Source organism: Balearica regulorum, chromosome 8, assembly GCF_011004875.1.
Source record: "Balearica regulorum gibbericeps isolate bBalReg1 chromosome 8, bBalReg1.pri, whole genome shotgun sequence".
NCBI classification, from domain to species: Eukaryota; Metazoa; Chordata; class Aves; order Gruiformes; family Gruidae; genus Balearica; species Balearica regulorum.
The window spans coordinates 1,851,726-1,866,422 of NC_046191.1; the positions used below are offsets into that span (position 1 = coordinate 1,851,726).

The 14,697-nt window shown below is 50.0% G+C and overlaps 1 protein-coding gene across 3 annotated transcripts in view; it reads left to right on the forward strand.

The window, feature by feature from the left end:
* WLS (Wnt ligand secretion mediator) overlaps positions 1-14,697 on the forward strand; it is a 48,776-nt gene that overhangs the window by 29,445 nt on the left and 4,634 nt on the right. For 2 of the 3 annotated variants that reach the window (XM_075759129.1, XM_075759128.1), the window contains exons 3-10: positions 7,864-7,988; positions 9,160-9,321; positions 10,275-10,411; positions 10,802-11,018; positions 11,160-11,257; positions 11,613-11,676; positions 12,557-12,700; positions 14,389-14,472. In XM_075759129.1, the coding sequence (XP_075615244.1) occupies positions 7,864-7,988; positions 9,160-9,321; positions 10,275-10,411; positions 10,802-11,018; positions 11,160-11,257; positions 11,613-11,676; positions 12,557-12,700; positions 14,389-14,472 (1,031 nt within the window). The remainder of the gene's footprint in view (positions 1-7,863; positions 7,989-9,159; positions 9,322-10,274; positions 10,412-10,801; positions 11,019-11,159; positions 11,258-11,612; positions 11,677-12,556; positions 12,701-14,388; positions 14,473-14,697) is intronic. The other variant, XM_075759130.1, reaches the window with a different exon arrangement.

The window sequence follows — 14,697 nt, forward strand, 5'->3', positions numbered from 1 at the left end:
TGTCTCCTGGCTCTGGCTCCAGTGTTCACGTAACCGCGGCGGGGGGCGGTTCAGGGACCATATCTGGTTTAGCAGCTGGCCGCTGGGTTGGGGACGTGGACATGCAAACGCGGGTGCTGGTGCGGGGGGGAGCTGGCACCCCGGGGACTGCAGCCAGGTCACCGCAGATCTGCTGAAGCCTTCGTGACAGCTTCACGTTTCCTTGACTGCCCTGCCTGCTCAGCATGGACCTGTTCCTTAACAGATCATCACTAAGATAAGTTAAAAATGAGATTGTATAAAGCTTACATATGTATTCTTACCCCTATAATTATCTCTAAAATAGAGAGAGGGTAGCTGTGTAACTTTATTAAGGCCTCAGCTTCTTAGACTTCAATAGGTGATTGCGTGTAGAGAAATAACGCTTTGCTCCGAGGCTTTTAGAGTCAAACCGCTGAGCTAGAGTTAGTACCTGGCTGAGCACCTGGGAGCAGGTTGCTAAAATGCTAAACGAGCTTTTGGCAGTAATTCCTCCTGTAAGTGCAAAAAGCCTTTTCTTCAGGTCATTATTTGTGCTGTGCAGTGACCAAGTCCTTCAAAGGTGGGAACTTTTTTCTGCTTTTAAGTCTCAAAAAGCTTGTCTTGGGCCACTCTCTGGGTAATAAAAGCAAGTTTTGGGGGTGAGCCCTACTGCTTCTGCAGCTGGGAAGGACTCATTTTTGGTCATTAGCAGTTCAGTAGCTGCTGCTGTTCTTTGTTGATAAGAAGCATTTGGAGATGAGGGACATTAATACTTCTTCTGGTGTGAGCTTACTTGGCACATCTTGAAGGTTTTCTTTCATTGACTGAGGAAAGTATGTTAAAACGCTGTTTTCCTACGCTTCGTGCCAAGCTGAAGGCAGATGTAAATTAAGTGTAAAATCTAAGAAACTAGTGAATAACATATCTCTTGCTTGCTAGATCGTGTTGTAACAGATTAAATAAAAATAAATCTTGTTAAGCCAAAATAATTGCATATGTGTCTCTGTATCTTGCTGCTAACTTTGCATTAGTGTTAAAAGCTTCATTGATCAGACAGTTGGAATTGGGTCCTCAAAAGAGTCAACACTAAAGATGTGAAATAACCTCATCTCTTCTTTTAAATTGACAATTCAAGTTTATTGTCTCGAGCTTTAACCCAAGACCTCAAAGCTAGCAGTCACCCTGCTGTGGCCAATGCCAACAGGGGCTGGTACCAGACCAGGGATGGCTCCTGGACGGCGTTGTGGCAGTTAAAGCCGCTGCCAGTCATGATGATGACTGTCTTGTAGCTGTCTTGGATCATCTAGGAAAGCAGCACTGCCCGGTAACTGCGAATGGTCTTATTACCCACCTAAAGAAGCTGGCTGCCTGTCTCCCTGGGGAAACATCCCAGTCTCCGCTGGCTCCTGAAACCCTGCAGAGTGGTCCCAAGACGTTAAAGTCACTGCGAGCCATGCAGGTCCTGGGCTCGGCCACGCTCCCCTTCTCGGTCTTCACCGGGGATGCTGCTGAGCCACATCTCAAACCGTCGCCCGCTCTTCACGGCAAAGGCGCTTGGTTATCCTCTTCCCCTGCGGTCGCGAAGCGAGGCCAACACACAGAACGAAAACATGCATCCACTGTGAGTCCGTGGGCTTGGGTTTTCCAGGGGCGCTGGCTGCCACAGCTTTCCTGGGAGAGGGATGCTCCGGGGCGGGGGCGGCCAGGCTGCCGGTCAGGAGACGTCAGGGTGACTCAGGCTGACGCAGGCGCTTCCCCTCGCCTCGGAGAGCCGGAGTCCGGCCTGTGTGTCAGCCAGCAAGGGTTTTCCTGGGGCAGAGGGGAAGGGCAGCCCTGGCGCGGTGCCCCGGGGAGCTGCCTGCAGCCATGCAGGGGCTGAGCATCCCAAAAGGCCCCGTGGGACTGGCACCCTTCAGAGGAGGAGCCGGCCTTTATCGTGATCACCTTGGGAACTTGCTCCGGACTTCTGTGATGCAGATGTTTAGAAATGTTTTAAAAATGCAGATGTTCAGAAGTGCAGATGTTTAGAAGCTGAGTTACTTCCCATGTGTTTATTCCCCGTGGAAAGCTGGGAGAGACTCAGGCTTGCTGTTTCTCTGAGGAAAAAGCTATTTCTGTGCCCAGGCTTTGTCCTTTTTTGATGCATTCAATTATTAAAAAACCCTTTCCAGAAGAGGGAAAAGGCAGTGGACAGAGAAATGAGATGAAGTTATCTTAAAACTGCTTGTACCTCAATTGCAAAAGCTGCAATGGGAAATCTTAGCGCTGCTCGGGAGGACGGCACCATCTGCAAGCAGGACCCGCTCCCGCTGTGGTGCAAAATGCTCTGTTTGCAGGGACCGCAGGGACTCTGGCACGGAGCAGCGGCCAGAGCCCCACACGGCAGCACCGGTGCGCAGCCATCCGTCCATCCCCGCCATCCGTCCGTCCCTGCCATCCGTCTGTCCCTGCCATCCGTCTGCGGCACTGCCGGCCACATCCCTGGGGGAGCAGCGGCCGTCCTCCTGCTTCCAGCCCTAAGGAATCTCCTCTGCACAGAAGGCTGCTTTTAAAGCTGAAGTGTTACTCCGTTATAGTGCAGTTAGGTCGGATTCCCATGGCTGGATTTGAGGAACACTGGGTGTTTCAGGAGAGGGATAAAGGCTGTTCAGCTCGTCGAGGACCGTTCTCCAAAATAGCTCTTGCTCTCGGAAGGACCGTCCCTGCTCCCAGGCAGGAGGGGGTCGCACCGGCTCCTGGACCCCCCTCTCCATCCCCCGCAGAGCAGCGCTGTGGCCCCCCCACGGATGGGGTAGCTGGTAGCGAGTGTGCAAGTCCCTCTTCCCTGGCAGGTTAGGTGGTCATCTCTCTGTTCCCTGCACATCAGCTTCACTTTAAAAATTCATTCTTGCTTTGCTTTAGTTGTTGCTTGTTGGCACATCTTGCTGCTGGGCTCTCATGGGCAGGATACCTCAGAGAAAGGTGGGAGGATGTGCTCTGAGCTTGGAGGGGATTTCTCATTTATTTTATTTAGGTTTTGGGCTGGTCTGCTGCCATGAGTCTGAGCCGTTTGCATTTGGCAAGCTGCAGTGTTCTTAACAAGGAACATCAGTCCTTCTCTCTGAACTGCTTTGCAGCACGACCTTCTACGTGCCAAGAAAGAATTCACTGGTATCCGTCTCAAGCTGGAGCAGGGACGTGGAGGCTGCTCGCTCCCCAGCTGCCACCGGCGTCAGGACCCCCCGGAGCTGGGCTCTTGGCCTTCCTACCTTGTGGAAAAGTAAACCTGAAATTGCTTCATATTGACCTGATGTCTAGGAATGCAACGTCCCTGAGGAGCACAGAGCGATGGTTGCACTGTGCTGGGTATGGGATAACGACGCCTTTGTTTGTCAGATGGCGTAACAGCATGGAGGGGCCTTTACCAGTTTTCAATCTAAAAAAAAACCAACTTGTTTCCTTCTCTTTTAATATCGAGTGAATTTAAAATGTTAGTAAGTGAGAATGACTGCTGGTTTCTTTGCAGTTGGAAAGCAATTGTGTACAGTCGGATGGCTGAGCACTGCAGACTCCTATTCAAATTCATCCAATTTTGGTTTCTTTGGTAGGTTCTGTAATTTTAGAGAGCTGGTGAAGCATGGAAGTGTAATGCAAATAATTCTAGCGTTTCTTCTGTTTGCTTGCATACGTTTCTTTCCAGACAGCTGTATTAGTATGCGGCTGGCACAGAGCCATCTTCTGAAACAACTTCTCTATTTTTAGACTATTGTAATGTGAGTGAAGATATCCACTGCTAATATCGCACTATAAAGTGAATCATGGAAAAGATCTTGGGCACTGAATGTCTGGCAGTAAAATGCCGATGTGAAAAAAATATATTGGCGGTGCTGGGAGCGTGATGGGTCCTGGGGAGTCCCTCGCTGGGGGGGCCACGGCTCTGACCTGCTTCAGAGCATCTCACAGCCCTGCGAATGGAGAGTCGTGGATAAAGCTCCGAGCTGGGAACCCCAGCAGGAGCATGTCTTCTCCTCGCTGGTCATCCCTGGAACGCGTAATCATCTAAACAAACCCGTCTTATTTCTGTAGGGTTTTAATATCCCATGATACTGGTGAGGTTGTCAGTGGTCGAGCTGCTAATATCAGAAGTGATTTACCAGGCTCCGAATTCTCTAGACGTTACCTACGAGATCTGTGAAGGCAAGGTTAGTCTGGAGCATGCCATGAAGAGGTGCTCTGACATGGTCCTTGTGAGATGAAGTTTCCTGGCACGGGCAATTTTGTCTCTTGGTGCTGAATAAGGCGGAGATTTCAATCTACCTATTTCTACCTTTTGTTGTTGGGAAATTCTGGAAAATCTTGAGTAACGTGCATGGAGGAACTGAATAATTGCTTTCCTTAAACATGTTAGCATTTGGGAAGCTAAGCACAGGTTTGCAGTAGTTTTTTCTCTTCCTTCCTTGCATGTATTCAAGGCTCAGCCTTGAATAATTAAAATACTCTGCTCTCTCTCAGCACTTCCAGAAGTAAAAACTGACTCGACTGTCAGTCTCTTGCCTCTTACCTGTTTTGATGTTTTAAAACACCTTTCTTTTATCTTGAAGCCAAGCATGGTGGAGCATCAGCTGCCGCTCTGCTTCACATCGTGCCCGTGTGCCTGCCCAGGCACGCAGCCTGCCCTTGGTACTCAGACGGCTTCAGGAGGGTTCATGCTGTGCACGAGAAGGGCACACCCCCCCCGACTGTCGATTCACCAGCTGACATTTTGGTATTCGTGTGAATAAGTCGTGAATCTTCTTAAAATTCAGTTCTCTGCCAAAGAGCGTGTCACTGTCCGTGTTTGTTCCTCTTGAACGATGGGGACTGCTAATGAGAGCGCCCTGGTGTAGGACATCAGTCTGCTGTGCTGAAATACGCACGTGTGTGTGTATATGTCTGTCTGTCTGTATGTCTGTATGTATATGGACATATATATGCATTCTATATTGACCGTCTTGATGGGTCTTATACAAAACCTCTGTTCTAATGGGAGGTGTTACCCCGACACAGAGACTGGTGGAAATTCAGAGGGAGGTTCTGATCCCTTGGTCTGGAAAGGCACACACTAGTGTATCTCCTGCCTTCTGGTTTTCATACTCGATGGCAGCAGCAACATTTGGATTACAAAGATGAAATAATGAAAGCTGTTTTTGTTGGATTTCATCCCAAGCATTCCAGTTGGTTTTATGGCTTCTGAAATGAAGTTTGTAGTTCTTTTGAGCTGGGCCAAGTCTAACCTTATGTTCCCATTTATCTGTTTTGCTGGTCTTCTAAATAGCGGATCTGAGATGGCAAATTCATGTTTCATGGAAACCTAACTAATGGTTGCTGTGGAAAGGAACTTCATATCAATCTGGATGGTATAGATCACGTGCACAAAAAAAATGCTGAGAAAAATCTTGATGCATCCACATCAGATGCATAACAGAGCCACCTCCAAACACTGTATAAATAGCAAGTCTAAACCACAGATACCATCCACGCCCCTTCCCATCATTTTGGATGAGTATGCCACCGCATATTCCCAACAAAAATATAACTGAAAAAGATGGCAAATACACAGGACACGCAGCGCTTGAAAGCCTCATGCTTGCTTATAGACATGAAACAGCTTCCCCTCAGAATTACGAAGATGAGATTTTTTTCAGAGCTGAACTTCAAAGCTCATCAAGTATCACTGTGTCTGCAGCTCGTTCCCGTGCGCGGGCTGCTGCTGCACGAGCAGGCAGCCCTGTTTTCATACAGACCGTTCCCGGCGAAAAGCTACGGGCGTTGGCATCGTGTACGCCTTCCGCATCCTTACCGGACAGAGCGCTTACGGCGTCTGCCTGTGCAGTGACGCAGCCCTGGTGGAATGTGTGCGTGTGTGTGAGCGTGGATCTGCAGAGGCATTTCTGACCTCCTGAGCGTGCCACAGCATGCTCCCAGGGAGCTTGCAAGCGTGAGCTGTTTGCAGTGAGAGCGTGCTACTTCGACACTGGCACAGCAAGTGGTTCTGTAGCCATCTTCCAACGTTTGTCCGTGGTGGGTGGTCCTGTAGCCATCTTCCAACGTTTGTCCGTGGTGGATGGTCCTGTAGCCATCTTCCAACGTTTGTCCGTGGTGGGTGGTCCTGTAGCCATCTTCCAACGTTTGTCCGTGGTGGATGGTCCTGTAGCCATCTTCCAACGTTTGTCCGTGGTGGGTGGTCCTGTAGCCATCTTCCAACGTTTGTCCGTGGTGGATGGTCCTGTAGCCATCTTCCAACGCTTTTCCAGCGGCTGTGGCTCTCAGTTTGGTGATCTATGCAAAGAGGCTAGGTTGTAGCATGCACATGCTCATTTCAGAACGTGTTCCTCCTTCAGAGCCTTGCCTGGTAAATGGATTTTCCATCTGGTAGAGCTCGTACAGACTTGCCTCGAGTTTTTGAAGCATGTTTATGTGTTGCTACTTGGCAGACTTCAACTGTAACTCTCGACTTCATGACCTTGCTCAGTTGTGGCACCTGAATAAGCCTGTTCCAGCCCCATTTCATTCTTGCAGCGATGACCTCTTGGCAGCATCCCAGCAAGAGCACATGTAAAAGCAGTTACACCCCGTCCTCTTCCTGTCAACACGCCGAGGAGAGGACGAGCTGACTGTTTCTACGCAGATTTGATGTGGTGACCTTACCTGGGTATATAAACTCTGTATGTGTTGGTGCATCGGTAAAGGCAGAAATAAGTCCGTGCTGCTCCGGGGGCGGGGGGTGTGGAGAGGAGGGCTCCACAAGTCTTATGTAGAATGAGTTAAGCTAAACAATACATATAGAAAACATCAACTCCAGCACGTGCGGTCGTTTCTGAGGTTTTTTTCCAGCAAGGCCAACATTGCTAAACTTCAGAGGGTTTATTTTCTTTTTAAAGGAACGTCCTGTGGTGTTTTCTTATTACTCTGGGAACCCTGGCTTATCTTTTAAGAGCAGAGGATCCTAGTTGTGGGCGATTTTGAAGCAATTTGTGCTTTTGGTGACGCATTTTGACTTTTCCTAGCTGTGCCGTTCCCTGCCTGCTCCCTTCCCAGCCCACCCAAAGACCTCTGCACCCCGTTTTGTTTCTTTCTTATAACATCTCTCTGGTAGAATACATCTGTGTTAAGGGGCATATTCTAGACCCTTTTATTCAAGATTTTGGGCTTCAGTGTTTATGGATGGTGAACCTACAGCCATAAGAAACCTAAGGTTACGTCAGTAGATGACTTCTGCTTTCATACCTAAATGAACAAAATGTACCGTTGGTTGCATGGTTTCTGCTTTTTACAGTTCATCTAACCATATACAGTTGTATACTTCATCTTTTTTGCAGTTTTCTGTAACTAAACACTATTTCAATGTTGATTTAAAGCAAATCCTATGATCAGTTGTTTCCTGAAGCAGAAGGACCTATTGCATACTTTTGCATTAGCTGCAGAAAGTCTGCATTGAAGCCTGTCTTCTTGTCCCTCCACCAGCCCATGGCGAAGAGGCTGCTGGATTGATTCTTGGCTCACTGTCTGTCTCTGCAGCTGTCTAGGTCCCAGTTTTATATGAATTATTGTTCCTAATGCTATATGGATAAATAACGCTCTTCACCCACAACTGTAACACAAACTGTAAGTCATGATGTATTAGAAAGATATCAAACCTTTATGACCAGTAAAAATTCTTTCTTCTCTACTAGAGAGGAGATAAATGTTTTGGAAAAGGTAATTTGTTTGGAATGCAAAAATTTCCATTCCCCTCCATAGCTGTGTGCCTCTCAGAGGTCCTTCCAGTGCTGAGAGGCTCTCCCACCCTTCTGATGTTATGTACCATTCCTCTCTAACAAGTCTGATGTCTCCTTACTTTTGCAGAAGAAAACGCAGAAATTACCCTGGATGTGTCATTAGCATATCGCGATGGCATGTTTGATGACTGGGAAGAAATAGCACATGCAATAGAGATCAGGAAGCTGAAATGCACCTTTGGCTCACCAAAAGTAAGGTGTTTTGATGACGCTGGAGGTGGGGAGGTGTGGGAGTGCAGTGGGAGTTGTCCTCTTCCTTTCCTTCATGGTGCTTCCTAGAAGCTCTGAGTTGTTCAGTCATAACTTTCAAACGTGTCAGCTTTCTCTTGGCGTAAAAGCTTTGAAAACCTGATGAGCTCCGCATGCAGTTGGTTCTGTTTGGCGATACAAGAGAAGGGGATGAAGTCAGGAGCAGACTTAAAACTGTAAGGATGAAGAGGTGTGAGGTGTAGCAGAGGCATTGTCTGGAACTCGAATGCTTTCAGATCTGTATAGCCCAAACCATCCTAGAGAACTTGGACCTTTCCATCTCGTGCTTCTGTGATGGACAAAACCTTGTTCTTCAGGAGCAGTGAGGAAGTAGCCCACCAGGGACACTGCAACACTCAAAGAACCTGGAGAGGTGGGGCAAGAGTTTCTTAAAATAACTTCTTAATGCCTCAAGCTACAAAGCTTAGGAGCAGAGAGCACAGCTAGCAGTTGAGAACAGAGCATCTTGTTTAAATAAAGATGAGGTTTTTTGTGCTGCAGACTAATTCCTGTGCTTAAATTAATCTGGTGTCTTTTTACCATGCCATGTTTTTCAGCTCTGTGTCTTGTTGTCCCACTGCATAGTCCCTCTCAGCAACCCACTTAGGTCTCCGGTAACACCGGCACTCTCCCATACAGCCACATATGCGCAGTAAATACATACGAGGTGCAGGGGGGAGTGTTTGCTGGTAAAACAGGGCTTAAGAAACTCCAAATCAGGGCATGTGTGAGAGGGTTGCATATTTTGTTTTGGCTCAAATTGTGCTTGCTGAGGGAGGAAGCTTAGATCCCCAAGCAGCCTTTCATCTTGAAAGGCTCCCATGACTTGAAGTGTATTCAAGACCCTGAGATGTGAACCCGTTTGAGGTCAAACGCTATTGACTCAATGACCCAAAACAATCTAAAACTTGAGCAAAAATGTCCCCGCACTGCTGATGTTCACCAGACTTGCACAGACTCTCCCCAGGCCTCGGGAGAAGGTTGGAATTAGCAAACGGGCTCTCGGTGCTGGCAGTGGTCCCAGCGTTAGGGCTGTTGCAGACCCTCAGCGTGGAGGGCGTGCTGGTCCACCCGAGGCTGACTGGTGTGTTGGCGCTCTGTGCCCTTTCGCCAGACCCTGGAATCCGAAGGCCGTCACTACGACTGTGACTTCCTTCCCTTCATGGAGATCGGCAGCGTGGCCCACAAATACTACCTCATCAACATCCGCCTCCCTGTGAACGAGAGGAAGGGCATTAATGTGGGCATTGGGGAAATCAAGGATATCCGCCTCGTGGTAAGTGTCCGTCTGGCCTCTGTCCGTGTTCGCCAAACCCCGGCCGAGTGGCTGTGCCCCGCGATGCCACAGTCAGCAAGGGCATCTCCCCCGGGGCTGTGGCAGCTCCTGTCTTGATCTCTTTGATCCACAGCAAATGTCCTCCTCTTTGTCACGGGTAGCTCCTGCCTGCAAATGTGCCTGCCTGCCTTCCTGAGCGATGCCCTCTTTGCCCTCCCCGAGCCTTGAGCAGTGCCCGGTGACCACCTCCAGAGCTGGACCCTTCCCACAGTTCCGAGAGGTCTCTCTCCTCCCCACCACAGTCTGGCAGAGTCCTCCACCTGATTAAGCCCTGCTTCTCCTGGATAGGAGCTGGGGAGGAACAGAACAGCAGCGTTCAGGGGGGTTCTGGTCTATCTTGGAGTTGGCCATCGCCACACAGATGTTTGGCATGGCTGTCAGCTATCCGTGCTGCTGCCCTGCCTTGAGACTTGGTGGCCATGGAAAACCTCCCACCACTGTCCCTCTCAGCAGAAGCAGCGAGCCAGCCGGCTGCGGTGGCTGCAGACAGCGGTGGGAGGGCGTGTGTCTGGAGAAATGCATCAATTTGGCTGATGCGTTTCCCACCCGTGGTGACTTCGCTGCATGAGTATCTTGTTACTTGTCTGAGAGCAACTCTGCCAGTTTTTTCCACGCTGTGTCAGAGTGCCCTTCTTGATGGCTCTCCACCTCGCAGTGTGCTGGCATTTGTTTTCAGGACTTTTGAAGCGTCCTCAGATGGCCTGGGTGCTAAGTAGGCACCTGCTCCCTTTCCTGTGTTGGGCAAACCACGTCTTTCAAAGAGTGGTTGCGTCTTCGTGTGCTTACACGTACTGCCGCGTACGTGCCTCTCCTGTCAGCTCCTGTAAGGAGAAGCATGGAGTAATGGCGCTAACCCCCGTACGGCTGTTGCATTCCACCTTGCTTTTCCTTAGGGCATCCATCAAAACGGAGGCTTTACAAAAGTGTGGTTTGCCATGAAGACCTTCCTCACCCCCAGCATTTTAATTATCATGGTCTGGTACTGGAGACGGATCACGCTGATGACACGCGCTCCTGTCCTGCTGGAGAAGTGAGTAGGGGCTCGCGTGCTGGGCAAGGTGACCCTACAGCCAGAGGACCCTGACCAAGGTGGTCGCTGCTCCCTGGCAGAGCCTGTGTTTGGGGAGACAGGAATGGTCTCTTCTCCGTCCCCTCCCTCCACCCAGGCCTCTGAGAGCAGGAGACATCCGTAGCTTCTCTTTTCTTTAACATTAAACCCATAGAGAATGAGTAGCTGCATTTGCCTGTGGCAGCTCCGAGAGGCCTTGCCCCAGAGGGTTTGCTGCGGGAGGTGACACCCCACTACCACCGCCCAAAGTGCCAGAGTTTCCTCTGCTGCTCTTCATGCCCAGCTTTGGCTTCTGGGGTTCTCGGTCCTTGCCTTACAAACTGGAAAGAGATGGTGTTTCTGCCTCTGCAGGGTCATCTTTGCTCTGGGAATTTCCATGACGTTCATTAACATCCCTGTGGAGTGGTTTTCCATCGGATTTGACTGGACTTGGATGTTGCTCTTTGGAGACATTCGACAAGGCATTTTCTATGCTATGCTCCTGTCATTCTGGATCATCTTTTGCGGAGAGCATATGATGGTGGGTACAACGCAGAAAGGAATGTGGTTTCCAGCCCCACTTGCAGAGGTACCTGGCGACCCCCTTGTACTTGCTGAGTGTTGGAAACAGCACTATGGGAACTCGCACCAAGCGAGAGGACTTCAGGCTAATTTACTTTTCCTTTTTCTCCTCCTCCTCCTCCTCCCCACCTCTTGACCCTCCAATTAGGACCAGAACGAGCGGAATCGTCTCTCGGGGTACTGGAAGCAGGTTGGACCCATAGCTGTTGGCTCCTTCTGCCTCTTCATCTTTGACATGTGCGAGAGGTAGGTGCAGCGCTGCTCTCCAGCCCCCGCGTGCTGCTCCCCGGGGCGAGCCTTCCCCAAGCAGCGAGCAGAGGCTCCTGGCCACCTCCTGCAGCAGGGACCAGCAGTTTCACCCCGGGGGCTGGATGCGCAGCCCCACCTCATGAAGCCAGGAGAGGCTCCGGTGAGCATGCTGGTGTTTCCCAGCAGCGTATCTTGTCCCGTAGGGCTGTAAAGAAATGCTTCCCACTTTGTCTCCTCCTCGTCCCCGCAGGAAAGCGGTGTGCCTGGCTCTTCCCAGGCTGCAGAGCAGACGCGGGGCTCTCTGAGCCCGTTGGCTCCTGTGGCAGCTCGGTGTTTTCTCTCCTCTTTGCAGGGGAGTGCAGCTGAAGAACCCCTTCTACAGCATCTGGACCACCGAAGTTGGCACGGAGCTGGCTGTATCCTTCCACCCGGCTCGGGGCAGGCTCGGTCTGTGTCGGTAGGAGAGGGAGGTGTTCCCCTCCTGCCAGATACCTGTGGGGTGTGGGGAAACCCTCCTCCTTTTGGCAGGCTGGGGCTGTGAGGCGGAGCTCGGGCGCTGCTGGAGATGCCGGTGTTTGGAAGAAGCAGTCCTGGCAGGTTTGGTGCTGGGTACTGCCAGGGACTGGTGCTGTGCTTATGGGAAGTCACTGGAGAACTGAACTTCTCCTCAAGATGTCTGAGATCTGGGGGGAAGCACGGGGGATTTAGGTCCTGGGTGTCATCACGATAACCCCGCTGCCAGTGCCGCTCCGGCAGCGCCCGCTCTGCTTCCCCCGGCCCCAGCTGCGACGGCATCTGCTCCGGGGCCTCCGGTTGCTGCCGGTACTCGGGCTCACGTTGCCGAGGCATTGCCATGAATTACTCTTCCAGGTCCTGCTGGAAGGCCTTGCTTTCGCTGCCGTTCACTGGGGTTACTGGGCTGAGATGAGCTCACGCGGTCAGCGTCCCTTCGGCGGCATCCAGCCCTCTGGCAGGAGCCTCTGCGGAGATCGTGCTGGTTGGTGACGGCTTCCCAAATCTCTGCAGATTTTGCGCGGGCAGGCGTTTCGGTGTGTCGTCCCTCCTCGCTGCCGTGCCGAGCGCTGGGGGACACCGGAGCGTGTGCTCCCCACCGAGCCGGGGGGCTCACCCAGCTCTGCCCTGCTCACGGGCAGGCTGCTGTCCTGAGTGATCGCTGCGGGCTAGGAGGGTTAATTATGATCTTTGGGGTGATACTCAATAAGTGAATTGCCTGAACAATGTTTTCTATTGTTTCTGTTTAGCTCATACCATTTTCTCTTAACGTATGCTGCACAGATGGCCTTTATTATAGTCGCGGGAATCTGCTTGTGTCTGTATTTTCTCTTCCTGTGTTTTATGGTCTTCCAAGTGTTCAGAAACATCGGTGGAAAGCAGTCAAGCCTCCCAGCCATGAGCAAGGCTCGCCGCCTTCATTATGAGGTAACGTCCCTCCTTGTGGCACAGATTCTTTATTTTTTAAAATGCATTTTTGATCTTAAAGTCTGTACTGAGACTTTCTCTATCCATATAGTCCTGGATTGGAAGATCTGATCTGTATTGGTTTTCTTGCGTTGCTCAAATCCTCTAAATGCCTTTTTGTTCCGCTGTTGTGAAGTTTCTTCTTTACGCGGGTCCTTAGTCCCAGTGAAGTGTTTTAAACTGTCAGGAGGGTACATGAGCTGGCTCTCCTCTTCCATGAGTAGTTGCCGTCTCCCAACTTACTGACCAGTGTTGGAGGATAGAAGAAAATTGGCCAAACTACCGTTTAAATTACTGTGAAGTGTAAGCCCCTCAGCTCCCTGTACCTCCGTTTCTCCTTCTGTAACGTTAATGATTGTGTTTAATGGAAAGTATTACTAAGACCACTCTGTTTTTCCATGGCGTGAATTCAGATTTTGGGGGCTATCTTTTCCTAACCAAGTTGCAGGAGGGAAAGCGTGCCGCTAGGATCAAAATGCGACGTGTTCAGCTCATTACCCCTGTTTTTAACCCATGATTTTGTATGTTGTTTCTGTCCTCGCTGCCTTTATCTGCTGCAAAACACGGGGGGCTCGCTACAAGTCCGTAAGCTGAGAATGCCTGTTGTTTCCATGGGTGTGTAAATATTTATCACCAACGTTGTTCTGTTAAGTGATGGTCACTTCTGATTTAAGCAGGCCAGTTATCACCCATCGGGGACGCACACAAAAAAATAGAAAGTGGGACTTGCGAGAATTTGAACAAGATACTGAGCATTTTCTCCTTTTTTCCATCTTTCCCTTTAGCAAGCGGCACAGGACTTCAGCTCGTATTGTAGAGCTGCTGCAGCCGTCCTCTACATACAAACATCTGGCAAGCGTGAATCTGGTCCGGAAGAGTTAAATTAATAGTCATTTGTTGTCACAGTGTGACATAGCAATTACGCACATACTGACATTTCCACCAAAATTCCAGAAACAAGTTAAAAAAAAACCCAACACACACAAAAACAAACCCAAAAGAATTTGTAAGTAAAAATGTAAAACTAGTGAAGGCAAGTACGGCATGCAGACAATTCCCAACCAAGTGATCTTGAGCCATAGTTCGTCTTAGAGTCTATAATTCTTCTGTAATAGCCAGCGTAGTTTTGACAAACGTCGAGAATCGCTGCAGTTTCCTCCCAGACAGACTCTGGAGGTGAGGATTAGTCTGTGTGCCAGTACCAGTGCCCGCGAGTAGAAACACTGACTCGTCTCGCTAAGCCGTGCAAGCTCTCCACAGATGTTTGTTTAAGAAAAGCTATGAGCTATCAGGCTGGCTGGTGGATGAAACCCATGGCTTACACTGACCTGCCTCCTCTCTCGCGTTAACTCTTGGTAAATCAGTCGCAAAAGCGAATGTAATGGAAAGCAAGAGCTGTCCAGACATGCACACCCCGCTCGAGCATCCGGGAGGAATGCAGACGTGTGGGGAGCGGAGAATATGGGCTGTCCTGAAGACGACAGAGGAGTGGGTGGAGGTTGTTTTGCTTTGGGGTTTCGTGGGTTGGACCCTTTTTTTTTTTTGCTTTGCTTTTTTTCTTTTTTAACCTTGTGTCTTGTATATGCTAAAAACAAAAATGGGTTTTGTGGATTCTGTTAATGTGACCAGTGACATTTCTCTCTAAACAGGGGCTGATTTTTAGGTTCAAGTTCCTGATGCTTATTACCCTGGCTTGCGCAGCGATGACTGTCATCTTCTTCATCGTGAGCCAGGTGAGTGACGAAACTCGGCTCCGTCCGAGAGCGTCAGCCTCCGATTCCAGCTGCTAAGGACGTCGCCTCACTTGCTGTTCAGACAAGGCGTGCCTGTTAGGAGCAGATGTGATGATAAGTTGCTTTTTAAGAAGTCGTTTTCATTTGTTTGAAGCACCGCATTAAATTGCTCAGGCTGGAGCCTTTGGCTCACGGTAAGGTTTGGGGCTGTGCTGTTTGAAATAT